Source organism: Poeciliopsis prolifica, unplaced genomic scaffold (genome assembly GCF_027474105.1).
Source record: "Poeciliopsis prolifica strain line A6 unplaced genomic scaffold, Auburn_PproV2 SCAFFOLD039, whole genome shotgun sequence".
In the NCBI taxonomy this organism is placed as follows: Eukaryota; Metazoa; Chordata; class Actinopteri; order Cyprinodontiformes; family Poeciliidae; genus Poeciliopsis; species Poeciliopsis prolifica.
Window position 1 is genome coordinate 257,679 of NW_026562414.1, and position 14,597 is coordinate 272,275.

Here is a 14,597-nt window from a genome sequence, read left to right on the forward strand (position 1 = left end):
TTATTCTAATTTGAAGACTGACTCAGAAAATACATAGCTATATAAAGCAAACATTTGAATATTACCACATGTAGTAATCCAGACTTGACAGAAAGAGAATGAGCAAATGTCAGGTAAATGCCGGTAAGACAGTTGATTTTATTTCCGATTATTCACAATGATAACTGCTGGCAGGTTTAATCCCAAGCAACCCATTGTATAAGTTTTAAACCTTTACCATAGATTTTTAAAAATTCTTTCACCAAAAATGCTTTTGATTGCATGCTGGTTACAATGAATGAACAAAAAGTCTCCTAGGCTGCAGAACTCTGGTATAATGAAGAGAAAAAGCTCTCAACATGTCAACTCTGTGCTATGAAACGGTGCAATAAATGAAGCAAGAATGGGCGCCTGCAGTGTGTGAGCCTTTTTGTTCATTCAAAATCCTCATTCTTCAACTGAGCACCTGCCCCAGTTTTATTTATTTCTTTTGGAAACGTGTACATGTCCCTCATCTCAGTGCACATCGTGATCACTTTTGTCAGTTATGATCGTCTATTACGATGCGAAACACAAACGCATCTTTGACCAACGACCCTTCAATCGTTTACAGTTAGCTGTCACTGAGGCCGATTCCTATAATCGTGACAAAAATGTCCGCTGTACCTTTTCCAGTTGGGCGTTCTGCTTGGACTTGTAAAGGACCTCCCCCACGGCAACAAACACAGAAAGCACCAGCCCTGCGGCCAGCACGATGAAGATCCCCCCGATGTTCTGCACTCCAAGAGCGCTCGCCTCTTTGCTCTCCTCCTCTGGACAGCCGTTGCCCCTCCACCACTTCTCCTTCATCATGTGCAGCTTCCCTTCCTCTTGGAGCTGAAGAATAGCTATTGTGATCTTGTCTCTGTATGGAGAGCCTGTGGATACAAACGGCACAATATGAGCCTGGTGAACATGTTTAAGAGTCTGGTACAGTCCCTCTTTTGTTTGTGGGTGTGTGAAACACATTGAGACTTGTGATCATAAAAACCTGTCATGTTATTGTTGGCTTCTTAAAGGGAGTTTTTTTTTTTTTTTTTTGTAAGTCCTTCTTCAAATCCCGCTAATCCGTATTTTCACAGAGTGATTCCAAAATTCTCACTCATCTCTGCAGCGTGAGGATTATAACGTGCAGGGAGCTGGCAACAATAATTTGGCTTTTTGTGCAGCAGAACCGCTGTCGATTTTGACAAATTAGCTGCTGTTCACAGACACTTTCATGCAACAGAAATAGCGTCTAAAAAAAAAAGAGAGAGAAAGAGGAACCCTGTGGGGCAAACATCACACGGTTCCGTATGTGTTTGGGATTATATGTGGGTACTGGAGATAAAAGGTCCACCATTGCTGTTTTTTTTTTTTTTTTTTTTGTGCTTGTCAAGAGATGGGGCCCAAATCCACGGAAAGTGGGAGAGAGCCAGACTTTAGTGACATTGAGGCTCTGTGGGTGCTAGCATGATCAAAGCTGGAGCAATTGTCACACAGCAGCTGAGTCGCGGTCCTCTCCCATCCACAGCAGAGCTATAGAGCACACACCCTCTCTTAACCCGACCAAAAATAAAAATTAACACTTAGGCTGAGCTCTCACGCTTCCCGTTTACAGCTCTCAAAGCTTATTAGTCTATTTTTGTGATTACAATCTCATGCATAATGAAGCATGGTTTTACATCTCCATTTTAGACACTCGGCTCCGCGGATTACAAGCCGTGACTAAAAACAAATGTGGCTTTTTTTTTAAAATAAATAAATAATACATTATTTTTAAAAACATGAAAACGTTCTGTGTGAAACTCAAGGGAAATTAATAAAATATGGCTCCAGGTAGCTGGTAGCATCACTTTGTTTGTCACCCTGCTACAGTTTAGCCTGTCAGCTCCTTTTTACTAATTCCCCCGCTGTCTCATCTATCATTTATCCATCATCATCCATCATCCTTTCATCTTCAGTCTCTGTGTTTACACTGACAAGAAAGTGTTGGAACAAAACTGAATATAACACTTTGTACCACTAAAGTTTTTTTTGCAGCAAATTTATGATCTTTTTTTTTTTTTTTTCCCCTCAGATGCTTAGCCTCACTTGTATGCATTCCGCACTCTGGAGCAAGCACAGGTCTCAAAACACATTCGTGTATATGCATGGGAGCTTGCATGTGAGAAGCATTTCTCCACTTCATTTAAAGATGAGAGATCCATCGAGTCTCCGAGTCCCCAGGTTCTGGCTCCTCTCATATTTCAAATGATTAATGATGGCCTAACAAAGCAGGCCTTGGATAAATGCTAATAGGATGGGTCCTTGGAGAGGGGGATATGAAGAGCGGGATCTGGGCAAATGGAAAAGCGTTGTTCCCGACACTCTGCGCATACACAGCTACCTAACAGATATTCAACACCCGAGGACATCCATCATTCTTACCACTGTCTGGCCTCAAGCATTAATAGGATCACAGTTTAAGTCGATAGCGCAGAAGATGACGCATTTCTGTTTTTTGGGGGAGAAAAAAAAAAAAAGAGGTTTGAAAGACTTGAGAAGCAGCAAAAGGTTAAGATGTAATACGGGCGCTGCTTTTGTATTAAAGCTGCAAGAGCTTTTAAGTTGATGTAACAGCTGAGGTTTTCATAGATTGTGGAGGAAAGAAACAAGGACAAAGGCACGGTTCAAAAAAAGAAAAGGAGGAAATGACTTCAGTTGAACAAATAAAGAAATTAACTATCTCACAACCACTGAGGAAACATTCTGATGGCTGTAATTTGCCTATTGAGCAATGAATAGCAGAGTAAGAAGCAGAAATGTGTTAGTGGTCAGTAATTGCTTTGAGATTGAACCTTTTGATTATTAACTTTTATGCATTGTAGAACGATTTGATTGTATCCCTACAATGCATTGCCACATGAAAAAAAGACGAGTGAATCCATCTTCTGGTTCAGTATGTCTATCTCAAGGGCATCACTGTAAATATTTCTGCTCTTACACAGCCACAATGTGGATATATTTCATTGCATCTCTTTAGCTTTCCCATCACCACGGCGATCACTGCATCCCTGCAGATTCATAACTGGCCTAGGCTCAAAGACATAAGTCAGGCCCAGATGTGACCAGCCACGAATGATTCTCTCTGGTTTGATGGCTTTCGTATCGCTGATTATAGGCGCCTCTATTGCAGCTGGTAAAAGTGTTCTCTGTGGCCTTGTCGTGACCACTTTAACCTCTGTGATGCTGGTCCTGGATGAATTTACAACTTCTGGCCAGCATTCTCGGGATGTTACGGCTTTAATGTGTGTGCTACTGTGCTCTAGTTCTCTGGTAACAAAAAGTATATTTTGAAATATGGACTTCCCCTATTTTATTCCAGGACACAAACTGGCTCAAACCAGCAAGTGAAATACTCATTTTAATTTTCTTCTTAAATGCAACCTTGGGAAGTAGAAGGAAATGACAAAGCTTTTGCTACAGTCCTTAGATGTATGTTTGTACTACATTTGCACATCCAAAGCTTGGGAGTTTTGCTATTTAAAAAGAAAAAAATAAAAGTAGCTCAGGATCAGTCACAATTCAGGAAGGAAGTTTGTTATGGGGAGTCGTTTGTAAAGTTACACAGTAAAAGAAATAAGAACAATAATTTGCCTTATTCGGCCTGTATAGAGGAAAAAAATGTGGGTGTTCATATTTTCACCATGTTATGCGTACATTTATGTCAGAGTTCCAAATTAAATATTCAGTTAACTAAAATGAATAATAAATACATTTACAAACTAAATATTTAGCCTTCATATTAGATATTTAGTTAGTTAGGAAGTTCCCAACTAAATGTTGAAGTCCAAGCTAAAACTACATATTTACTTTCCAAACTAAATATTTAGTTCTGAGCTTAATATTTATCTTGCTAACTAAATATCTAGCAAGCAAGTTAAATAGTGAGCAGGCAAGCTAAATATTTAGCTACCGAAGTAGCAATTTAATCAAAAGTGGAATACCAAAATAAAAGCTGGGTTTTGATAGATGAACTTTGCCGCTGCCAGGACTGAATCGTAGCTCAAGTAACATATTTTTCAGCAATTATTTTCCTCTCGACATCTCCAGTGTATTGGATGAAAACACAGGACGTGCCATATTTAAAATCTGTGTTCCATCTCCTTCCACTTCACAATCATTCTCTACTTTGAAAAAAAAAAAAAAAGGTCAAAAGAAACGGGATGTAAGATTTCAGGTGACTTACCCATAGGTGTTCCTACTCCATACGCCTTGGAGTCTATGAGGCCTCCAATCTGTGTGAGGTTGCAGTTGCGTTGGGTGACAAACTCAATAGTGGTGGACTCCATAAGGAAAGCGTAATCAGAGGTCAAAACACGTTGGATGCCCTCCTCCACACTCTTCACCATCACAGACTGCCTCCTGCTGTTCATGAACTCCCACATCTTATCATACGTAGAGATCTTTGTCTTCTGCAAACAAAAAAACAAAAAAAGAGAAAAGAGAGCAGGCCATCACATTCTGATCTCGAGATGTGTTTTAAGACAGATCAGAAACATTATTCTAAATATTATAAGTATTTTTTTGAGAAAAAAGGACATTTTTCATTAACTCTTTTATGAGACAAAACAGCATTTCTGGTGTCGTGTATTTAAAAGTTAGAAAATAAGTATGATTGGTAGTAATTGTCACCGTGTTTAATATTATGTACGGTTGTATCACACATCCAGTTAATAGTCAGGCTTTTATTTTTGATTGACGCCAATTATTTCCATATGGTGCTGTGTTAATTAAACGCAGTGCTGCTTATATGACTGAATATCAATGCAACATGTTAGCTGTCAGTCAGATGCAATTAATCACCATATTATTAAAAAGTTTATTTCTCGAGCACTTTAACTTTAAGCAAAACACATCATAGAATACAAACGTAGATGCTTTATGTTTTAAAACCTTTATGTCTGTAATTTTTTTTATGATTTTCTGCATCAAGACCAAGAAAGGGTCATAAATATAATATTTTCCACAAGCTTCTACTGTTTAGCAATGCTGCAGAATTGCTGCATTTACTGTGAGAGTTGAATCAAGAATATGGGAATGACATCACACCATCATAGAAAACTACAGAAAACTAAAATGGTCAATTTTCTTGACAGCTACAAGACATTAACAAAGCTTCTATGAATGGCACATACTGTTGGTACTGAACAACTAACAAAGTTTGGATACATTTAATAAGAGCAAAGGTTAGAACAAATAAACAAAGCCAAAAATTGGTGTAAGAGGCAAAAGTACCACAGCCTTTCCACCCTGTTTTGACTAAAACAGTGAAGTCACAATACCACTGAAGAAAAGTACCTTGAAGAATGTCATGGTGGCACCGTCCTCAACCAGTCCGTACAAGATTTTCGTTTGCTTAGCCAGGTCATCGGCAGAGTCTATCGGCGACTCCATTCTCTCCACAGTGAGGAAAGCCGCTAAGTTGGCTGTGTATGACGAAATGATGATGAGGGTAAAAAACCACCAGATGCCTCCGACTATTCGAGTTGACAGGGCCTTGGGCATGAGCTCTGAGCCTGAGGTGAGGGGAAGTGGCAGGAATGAGTATCATGCTTCAAAACGTGTTTGTCTTATTACGGTACTAATTTTCTCATGTAAAAAACACCACATGACTGTATCAATTAAACTTGCTTCCAGAACTCAGTTTTTTTTTTTTTTCCTCGCTCGAGTACATCTGCAACTGGTTTCAACAGTGAATCACTCAAGGGACCTCTGAACACCAGACAGTTTCAAACACTTCAAACAAGCTAAATTATCTAGAAGCGAATCCTTTAATTAATTCAAGAGAAAGCTGAAAGTACTGTCTAATACGTCTGCTGGGAGGAGAGTGTTTGCATAAATCAACGATTTCAAATCAAACATAGTCAGTATCGATTGTTCAGAACAGTGTGGAGAAGTGAGAGCCAGAGAGTCATGCACCCAAGGTAACCTCACATCCTGACTCCACACCCCACTGCGCTCAAGGTGCTGAGAGCCCATTGGCAAGAGAAGAGGGGACTGGATATTGGCAGTAATGTAATCACAGGCTTGTAATCTCCAAAGTATTAAGGTTAGTGCTGCCGTCACGTAAACGGTGTGTTTTAAGTTTTCCTCTGAGCTGGGCCAAAACACACAACATAAATTATTCAATAAAACTTTAGAGATAAGAGGAAAAAAAATTGCAGCAATTGAACTAAGCTCCAGGATTTCAAGGATTGGTGGAAAGAGATGGAAACTGTAACATTAGAGCCTCTGTAAAGTAATTAAGCGTACATACGAGACATAAAAACAAAAGCTTTTAAGAATGTGTGAAATGTGCTCTAATGTCTCTTTGATCTGAGATGAAAAATGTTTTTTTTCTTTTTGCTCTGAAAATGAAGTGGCAAAAAAATATTTTCAAGTGATTCAAGCCTTCAGTTGTTTTACTAACTTGATTCTAAATGACAATATCTAATTTTGGATTTTACTTTATTGAGAACAGACATTAAATTTGATGGTGTCATCATTCTACATCTGTTACCTTTCATAATTTATTGTAAAGAAACCATTACCTGCCACCTAAACACAATGTCAAAATTGTTTCATAGCTCTAGTGCAATGTTCTGATATTGAGTTTATAGAGCTCGGTATATGTCTTGCCGTTTTTTTTTTTTTTTTTCACTGTTCTGTTTGTTCAGACACTGCAAAAGAAATCTAGCATTGGAAACTATTTGGACAAAAAAAAAGTTATGGTAGAATGTGTGCAACATATTGAACAGTCTTAAAGTTAGGCATGAAGAAAAAAAAACACTGAAGTATGCTGCATTTTTCAAGAGTTTACAATGGGTAGACAACATAATTATGCACAAAAATAACCCCTTTACTCTAATACCTCAAAAATTAAATCCAGGCCCAACAGCCTTCAGAAGTCACTTAATTACTGAACAGAGTACACCTCTTTATGATTTCATCTCTGCTCTTAATACAGCAGTCCTGTAAAGGTTTAAGAGAACAAATACACCAGCTATGAGGGGTGTATGAGGGGTGTATGTTGTAACAACAGTTACAACATGAGAACTGTTCAGTCCTTCACTTGAAAATGTTAAGAGCATGGTAAAATTACAAATCTAACTCAACCTAAACTAACAGGCCACGTGAAATACAAATTAGGTTCATAACAGCTCTGGGGGTGGAAGAATTTGTTGACATTACTACTTTAAGTAGTAATATCCTCTACAAATCTGACCTTTATGAGGAAAGGCAAAGAAATAAGGACTTAAGTTCTAATAGCAGTTTGTTGTAAGACCTTTAAGGAAAACATCAAATATGTGGAAGAAATTCCTCTGATTGACTAAAATTGGCCTTTTCATCACTTGTGTTGGAAAATCTAAAATTCCTGTCCTGGAAGTAAGTATGTTAAGCGTCTGCAAAAGACTTGAGCCAGATCTAAATTCCATAAAGAATCTGCATCAATAATTAAAAGCTAACTGAACGTAGCAGTTGGCTTTTAATGAGCCAAGCACAGTTCGACTGAGCTTGAGCTATTTTGCAAAGAATACGTAAAAAACGATCTTGACAAGGTGCAAGGTTTGATCCGAGTTAAAGGTGGTTTTCTACAAAGTATTGAATTGAGCATTGAATACACGTTTGAAACTTTTATTTGTTCACCTGTCCTTTTCTTATGCCCCACAATCAACCATTTTGTGTAAATTGTAAAATATCAAAAGTTTATTGGTATTTTGTGACAATATTTAACATTTTTTGTTTTTGTCTGTGTTTACAAAAAGCTGCCAAGTATCCTTTGACGTCTCTTTCTTTTGCGAGTGGCCTTTCAAAGCATCCAGCCCTCAAGGACAGTGGGGTGCAGAGAGCTTCAGCTCCCCAGAACAACTGTTGCCACAGGCTGAGGCAAATACCTTGCTGCATGAGAGCCCCAACTCCAAACCAGAAACTATTGAGCAGTGTGAAATTGTTTTCCACTACATCGGAGTCTGGGTTGCATGGATGCGGGTTGTACCACTCATAAGGGCTAAACCTACAGGAGAAAGAGCAGAAAGACACACAAGTCAGTATAACGAGCACAGAACACTGAATTCCCTGATGCAAATCAATGAAAAAATATTTTGAAGCAGCTGCAATAAAGGAATTACAAATGTTTTTTTATATATCTTAGAAAACAGTGTTCCTGCACAAAGGAAAGAAAATCATTCATGTTTTCATTGAAATCAACAGATCGGCATAATTAAATGCCATCGGATTCTTGTGGAACAGATCAATATGCTGAAATAACACTGTCACTGATGATAATGTCCCAGCGCATGATGATATTGGCCATCATCACCGTTAAGCTTACTCCGGAGCATTTAAATGTTTCCTCAGCAGCTGCAGTCACCGTTTTTCTGCAGATACAATGTGTTCCTCTCTTTCTTTCTTCTTCTCACAACAGAGATCTTGTGTTCTTCCAAGCAGCTTTTTCTTATTCTCTCAGCCCCCCACCCTACTGCTTTCACCAACCCTTGATGCTCTCATTCCCTTTTCATTCTAACAATCAACTGTTTTTTTTCCCCTCTCTTTACCCCCCAGGGTTTTACTTCCCCTATGAACCTCCCCCTTTTACCCCCATTCATCTGCTGCCTGTCTTGGCAGATTGTTGGTGTCTCAGGGTCACTTGTGGACATTTCCCATTTATTATCCTAACCAAAAGTGGCATGGCATTAGCACAAGGTGATTGGGTTAGTGTTAAGCATGGGGAACTGATTGAGTTTGTGCTGAAGTGGTTGATAGAGAGAACATTGCTTATGCAGAGTCAAGGGGTCCGTCAGGTAATGCTGTTGAGGAGCTTTTTCTGCAACTTAGTGCATGCTAATAAGCCTGTGGCCATGTCTTAAAGGCTTAGACTGTTTAGAAAAGTGATGCCAATTTGTCAGCTGTGACTTTTAGAGATGCAGAAGGAAAGACACATTGCTTGGATTGTTTGGACGGCTTATCTGGGCGAAGATATTTAATGACAGAATGCCATATCAAGCAGATTTAACTCAAAACGGGCTTTTACTAAATCTTGCATATATAAAAGTGTGACAGAATAAGATTAAGAGCGGTGATATGGATTCTCTTTCTATGTATGTACATATATGGAAAGTGCTAGAAGTATTTTGCATTTTGTTGTGAAATTACAGACTTTGCGACAGTTTATTGAATAGAGATATGTGTGACCGGCCAACATAAAACAACATATAGTGGAAGTGGAACGTAATGCTTTTTGTATTGGAAATAAAAAGTCCACATCAGACTTAGACGCGCTACCCTCTCAGTGAACAACGGTGTTTTTGTTGTAGGAATACTTTTCTGTCATCAGAGACAACTAAGCTGTTCTGTGTTGATGGGAATAGTGATGGAGCAAAATTCAGGGTAATCTTAAAAAAAAAAAAAAACTGTAAGAGGATGGAAAGAGTCTTAGGATTGGGGACGAAATTCATCATCCAAAAGGAAAGCGACTCTGAACTCAGCCAGAGCTTCTATAAAGTAGTAAAATCAAAGCATAATCATTCATATGACCTAGAGAATGACCCAGTAAACTTCAAGATGAAAATCAGGGATCTTTGGCTCGACTTGAATATCAATATTTGCAGATGTCCTCTACTGAGTTTGACTAAGTTTAAGGTATTTTACAAAGAAGAATGCACTGAAATTTAGTCTGTAGATGTGCAAACATGGAACTGTAATTGAAGTAAACAGTGGCTGACAAAGGAAGGCTCAATATGAATGGCTGTCAAACCTTCCAGATTTTTATTCACAAATTGTTTTGAAAAACGTGTCAAATTTTTCTTTCACTTCCCCATTGTCCCATTGTATGTTACTCTCTATTGATTTATTTAAAAAATGAATTCCTACAAAACATACAGAATTTTATAAACATATCAAAATGTAAAAAGGATCAATGGGTACGCATAAGTTTTTTTAAAACGCCGAACGAGGGCCGCAGTGCTTGTGCATTAGTTTGATATTTAAGGAAAGCAGTGTGTAACACTTCCTCAGGTGAATCAAAATGTCAATGCAGGACGTGACCGGACTGTGTCAGCAAGAACAGTCTGTTCACAATTACAAAGTGAGGGATATTATGGAGAGGTTGCAGTGCATAAACCTCTCATTACACAGATGAGTGCACATTTAAGACTTCACTGGTGCAAAAAAACACAGGTGATGGTCTGCAGAGATGTAGAGGGAAGAAAAAGTGATTATTCCCGGTGAGTCATCTTTCACTGGGAGGAGGGAAAGGGGACTTGAATGCTTGATGCTTTGAGAGCATAATGCTGGCATGGTTTGCTTTTACTTGTCCCTTTAGAGGAAAGTACCCCCATAAATCAATAATGTTTATGTAACCTGGTGAAATGTTTCAGTCTTATTGAATTTCCATTTTTCTAACCCTTTTTTTTTTTTTAACTCTCAAAGACTTTATTCATCCAAACATGTCGCTGCAGGTTGTTTGTTGCATTGTATATCTGACAAACAAATCCCAAATCTGGAAATCTGTGACGAAACAAAGTGAAAGGCTATTGCGTGATAACTGTGGATGTAAATACAGACATGTCATTAGATATCACTTGAAGCTTTTCTTTAATCATGGTTGGCTTATTAACTATCCGATTTTAGATGCATTTAGAAGGCAGCAACATTTCTGAGATGTTGCCCTTCCTTGGCAGCTTTTTGCATTTCTGTCCCCTTGAGAATCATTTGTGTGGACATGGCGGTGATGACACACTATAATTCTTCCTGTCAACACCATCAGGATGCCTGATTTACTGGAATGTCAATGAGCTCCGTCTCCTTGGAACCACAGGCAACAGTAATGACACAATGGCCTTGTGCGGCTAAGTGGGTTTCAATTTGTTTGCTTGCACATGCTGTTTTCCTTCTCTTTCTTCTTCTTGTGTTCACTGACTCATTCCTGTTGCTGCAAGAACCTTTATAGCTGTGCAGGTTCTGCAGAAGCGCCTGCGTATTCGCGTCGACGCCGTCACATCCATCTCCCAGTCAAACAGTTATGTGGATCTTCACAGTTATTACTTATAATGTGAAGCTGCAGCCTGAGGCAGACCGAGGGCCATGGAAGATGAATGCAGAAGGCTTGTCTGTGGGGTGTAGATCTATAAAATGCACACTTGATTGGATTGTGTTTGTGTCTGTCAGTGTCTACATGTGTATTCTGAACGTGCGATGGGGGCTCTGTAAGACCTTTGCCTGGTCTGTATTCCTGCAGAGCAACATCGTGCACACCAATCAGAAGGCGGGGGGTCGGAGGGGTGTAGAGTGGGTGGGGGGGTGGATGTGGTACAGGCAGACGTAAGGTCACCTCCTCAGCATCAGCTCATGGGACATGTTGAATTGCAAGCTGAATCTTAAGAGAACTGTCCCCCGTCTTATTTTTCCCTTTTCTTTTCACCTGTCCTAACAATATTAGCACAAAACACGCTCCCTCCATTACCTTCCTGTTGGATTCAATTTCTCGCACTGGGCTTATAGATTTGTTGTCTTTCCCACCTCGCGCCAAGTGTAAATGTTGTCTTGGTGGGGTCTTAGAAACTGCAGGCACCTGAAGCTTGCAGCAAAGACGTCTGAAAAGTGCTTTAAAAAAAAGCTGCAAAAAACAGTGAATTGCGCAAACATGTAATAAAACGTTTTCAAACATCCAGTCTTTAGGAGAGGAGGTCATGTTTTGTCTTGCCAATTTTGTGATCTGAGAGAACGTTATTTATTTTGTAAATAATAGCACAGATCAATTCAGCTGCAAACAGAGCTGGAAGAAACCACTGAGTGAAATGTGGGTTTTTTTTTCCTTTCTTTTTTTATTCTTCAGCTTTGAAATGAGATAGCTTACTTAGTGAAGAAAAATGTGTGAGTAAATTGAGTCAAAGACACAAATCCCCAGTGAGATTGAGGTGTTTAGTGTTTTATTGTGCAAAACTGGGACTTCATAAGCTCACTCCACTCACTCTATTTGCAGGGGATTAAAGAAAATAATATACCCTGCTTTTGGGGGGATTGTTTAATCAATCTGGCGGCTGTGCAATCAATACTACAATTATGAGAAAACCAACTCAGCGAACTGTAGAGAACACTGTATTTCAGATTTGACTGCATATTTATAGGTTGGTAGAAATAACCAGGTGCATTTGCATGACAGATGTGGTATGCAATGAACATAACGCATAGTATAAGCAGAGAAAAAGTAGGTGGTGATTTCATAAAACTACAGAGGGTTTGTTTTATTTGAACCAGAATACATTTTACAGTAATTTTATGGTAATTACTTACCCTGACCAACTGCAGAAACAAATGCTCGAAATTTGCATATTCTGAACTAACTTAGGTGACAGTTGCTGCTTTCCTCTTTTGTGATCATTTTGCCAGTAACATTTACTGAGATATGCATTAAACCCAAACCTCTCAGGATGAAAGGAGAAGAGCCCTAGGGTTAACACACATCACAGCTATGCATCAGGAATTTAAGTGTGAGAGGTTCATCAAGATAGAGTAAGAACCGTCCTCCACACATTTCTTACCCTTGATCAGGAGATATGGCAGCTGCATTCGCAGTAGTAGTGTTTGTGGAAAGGCACCTTGTATGACAAGCTCCATTCACAGACCACACTAGTGTAGGTCTTAGTATATTTAAGGCAAATAATTTGTCCTCAAATATTTTTTATCATAACTACAGATCAAAATAGGCAGTTTCCTGTCCCAGGACAATGTAACACCTGTATGTCAGAATAAAAGCCGGACAGGTTGACAGGAAGAAAATTGGTAGGAGGGATAAAATCGGAGGGATTGACATGTTACCTGGCTATGACAAACAGCACACAACTGACACCCAAGCAAGCCAGCAGAATATACATCCAGATATCCGGTGAGAGCGGGTTGAGGAAAGAGAAGACCCCCGGATTGGTGCCGTTGGGCTTGCGGTATAGGATACTTATCCCCAGAGTCATGAAGGGCTTTGAGAAGTCAATGACCTTCTCCCTGACGTAGGTGATGGCCAGCGGAGCAACAGCAAGGTCTGCTTTCTGCAATCAGAAAGTAGAATTAGCTTTTTTGCAGGAAAAACACATTATGCATAATAGATAAAGACAGACAAACAATAGAACAATCAATCTAATGACCAACTGAATAACTGCCCAATTGATCAACCAACCAAGAGCCCCTTAGACCAGCCAATCAACAGGCAAGGAAAAAAATCAACAGTGCAATCAGTCAACTGGATGGACAAGCTGGCACCAGAACAATCAACCAACTAATCAAACAAACCGACCAAAATTTAGGTCATTCATCAAACAACAATAACTCTCAAAGCAGCCAGCCAACTAACAAATAACCAAGTAAATAATAAATGATTATTAATGTAATTACATAAATAATGACTGATTTCCATCAGTTAGATTTTTCAAATTACAATGAAGAAGAAAATAACCAATGAAGGAAAAATAATAATAAACTGGCATTAACAGTGCTTCAGCTAAACAGAGATTTTCTGGAAATTACAGGTATTACGTCTAAGCCTTCTTATGTTGAGCCAAAGGTGAGTCACAGACGCAACAGTCTTTGCTGTAGATTAATGTGTGACAAATTAACCTTGTGTCCCCTCCGAACATAACATTAGACCCTTGGGCTCCTGCTTAGCACTTGTGTCTGAGTATTTTTACATAATCCTTCCTAGAATTATTTAATTTTGTACAGCAGCTGTGTGTATCCCATTTAGTTTGAGTTCTTACTCAAGACGTTCTTTGATGTTGTGCTTGGCACTGATTTCTTCTCCTCATGGCTATCATTGCTCAGATAATAAAAATAATTATCTGAGGTTGTATTTTGTACAAGCATTGCGGGGTATTTTTAAAATCTACTCAAATTATTCCAATAGTTTATACCAACAGTAGACAAGACTTAATTCCCATGATACTCTCTGTACATGTATGGCTATTGTTAAAGTGTAAAAAAATACACCTTAACAAGTGTATTCCAGCAATGATGGAATATGTTTTTAGATATTTTGAATTGAAAGGGTTATTTTCATATAGCCACAATCTGGGTCTCTTTGTGTAAAGATTAGCCCCAATAACTTTGTAATTAGTACAACTATAGGGCTTTGTTTTACTCAAACACAGTGGTTTTAGGCATTTAGGATGTCTCATCTTGACTTTGTTTATAATTGGCTTTGAGATTTAATAAAATGTACATATTAATACAGTTTACTGATTTAAATTGCTTTAAAATTTTAATTGTTTTAGAATATCAAAGTCTAGATGTAAATTCTCCAAAGACTTGATTCTGCCTACTGTAAATAATCTATAAGTATGCCGTTAATGACTTAAATGATTTAAACTTAACTATATACTTATTGGCCACATCGTTTATACCATTGTTAAATTAACAAATTAGTCAATCACAAGGGAGCAACTCTATTTAGGTATCTAGACGTGAGGAAAATTACTTTATGAACTATAGAGTTTCACAATGGGAACCAGGGAAAATTAAGTGACTTCAAATGGGGCATTGCTGTTTGTTCTTAGGTTTTCAGAAGGTGCTGAATTACTGGGATTTTCACA

At 38.6% G+C, this 14,597-nt stretch overlaps 1 protein-coding gene across 3 annotated transcripts in view; it reads right to left on the bottom strand.

Annotated features, from left to right (window-relative positions):
- Positions 1–14,597, bottom strand: part of LOC129375259 (glutamate receptor ionotropic, kainate 2-like) — an 82,787-nt gene that overhangs the window by 9,398 nt on the left and 58,792 nt on the right. For all 3 annotated transcript variants that reach the window (XR_008607614.1, XM_055054217.1, XM_055054216.1), the window contains exons 11-15: positions 12,838–13,061; positions 7,917–8,035; positions 5,341–5,558; positions 4,229–4,454; positions 646–896 (exon numbers count right to left, since the gene is read on the bottom strand). Coding sequence is in view for 2 of the 3 variants with exons in the window: in XM_055054217.1 (XP_054910192.1) it covers positions 646–896; positions 4,229–4,454; positions 5,341–5,558; positions 7,917–8,035; positions 12,838–13,061 (1,038 nt within the window). In the remaining variant the exon portion in view is untranslated. The remainder of the gene's footprint in view (positions 1–645; positions 897–4,228; positions 4,455–5,340; positions 5,559–7,916; positions 8,036–12,837; positions 13,062–14,597) is intronic.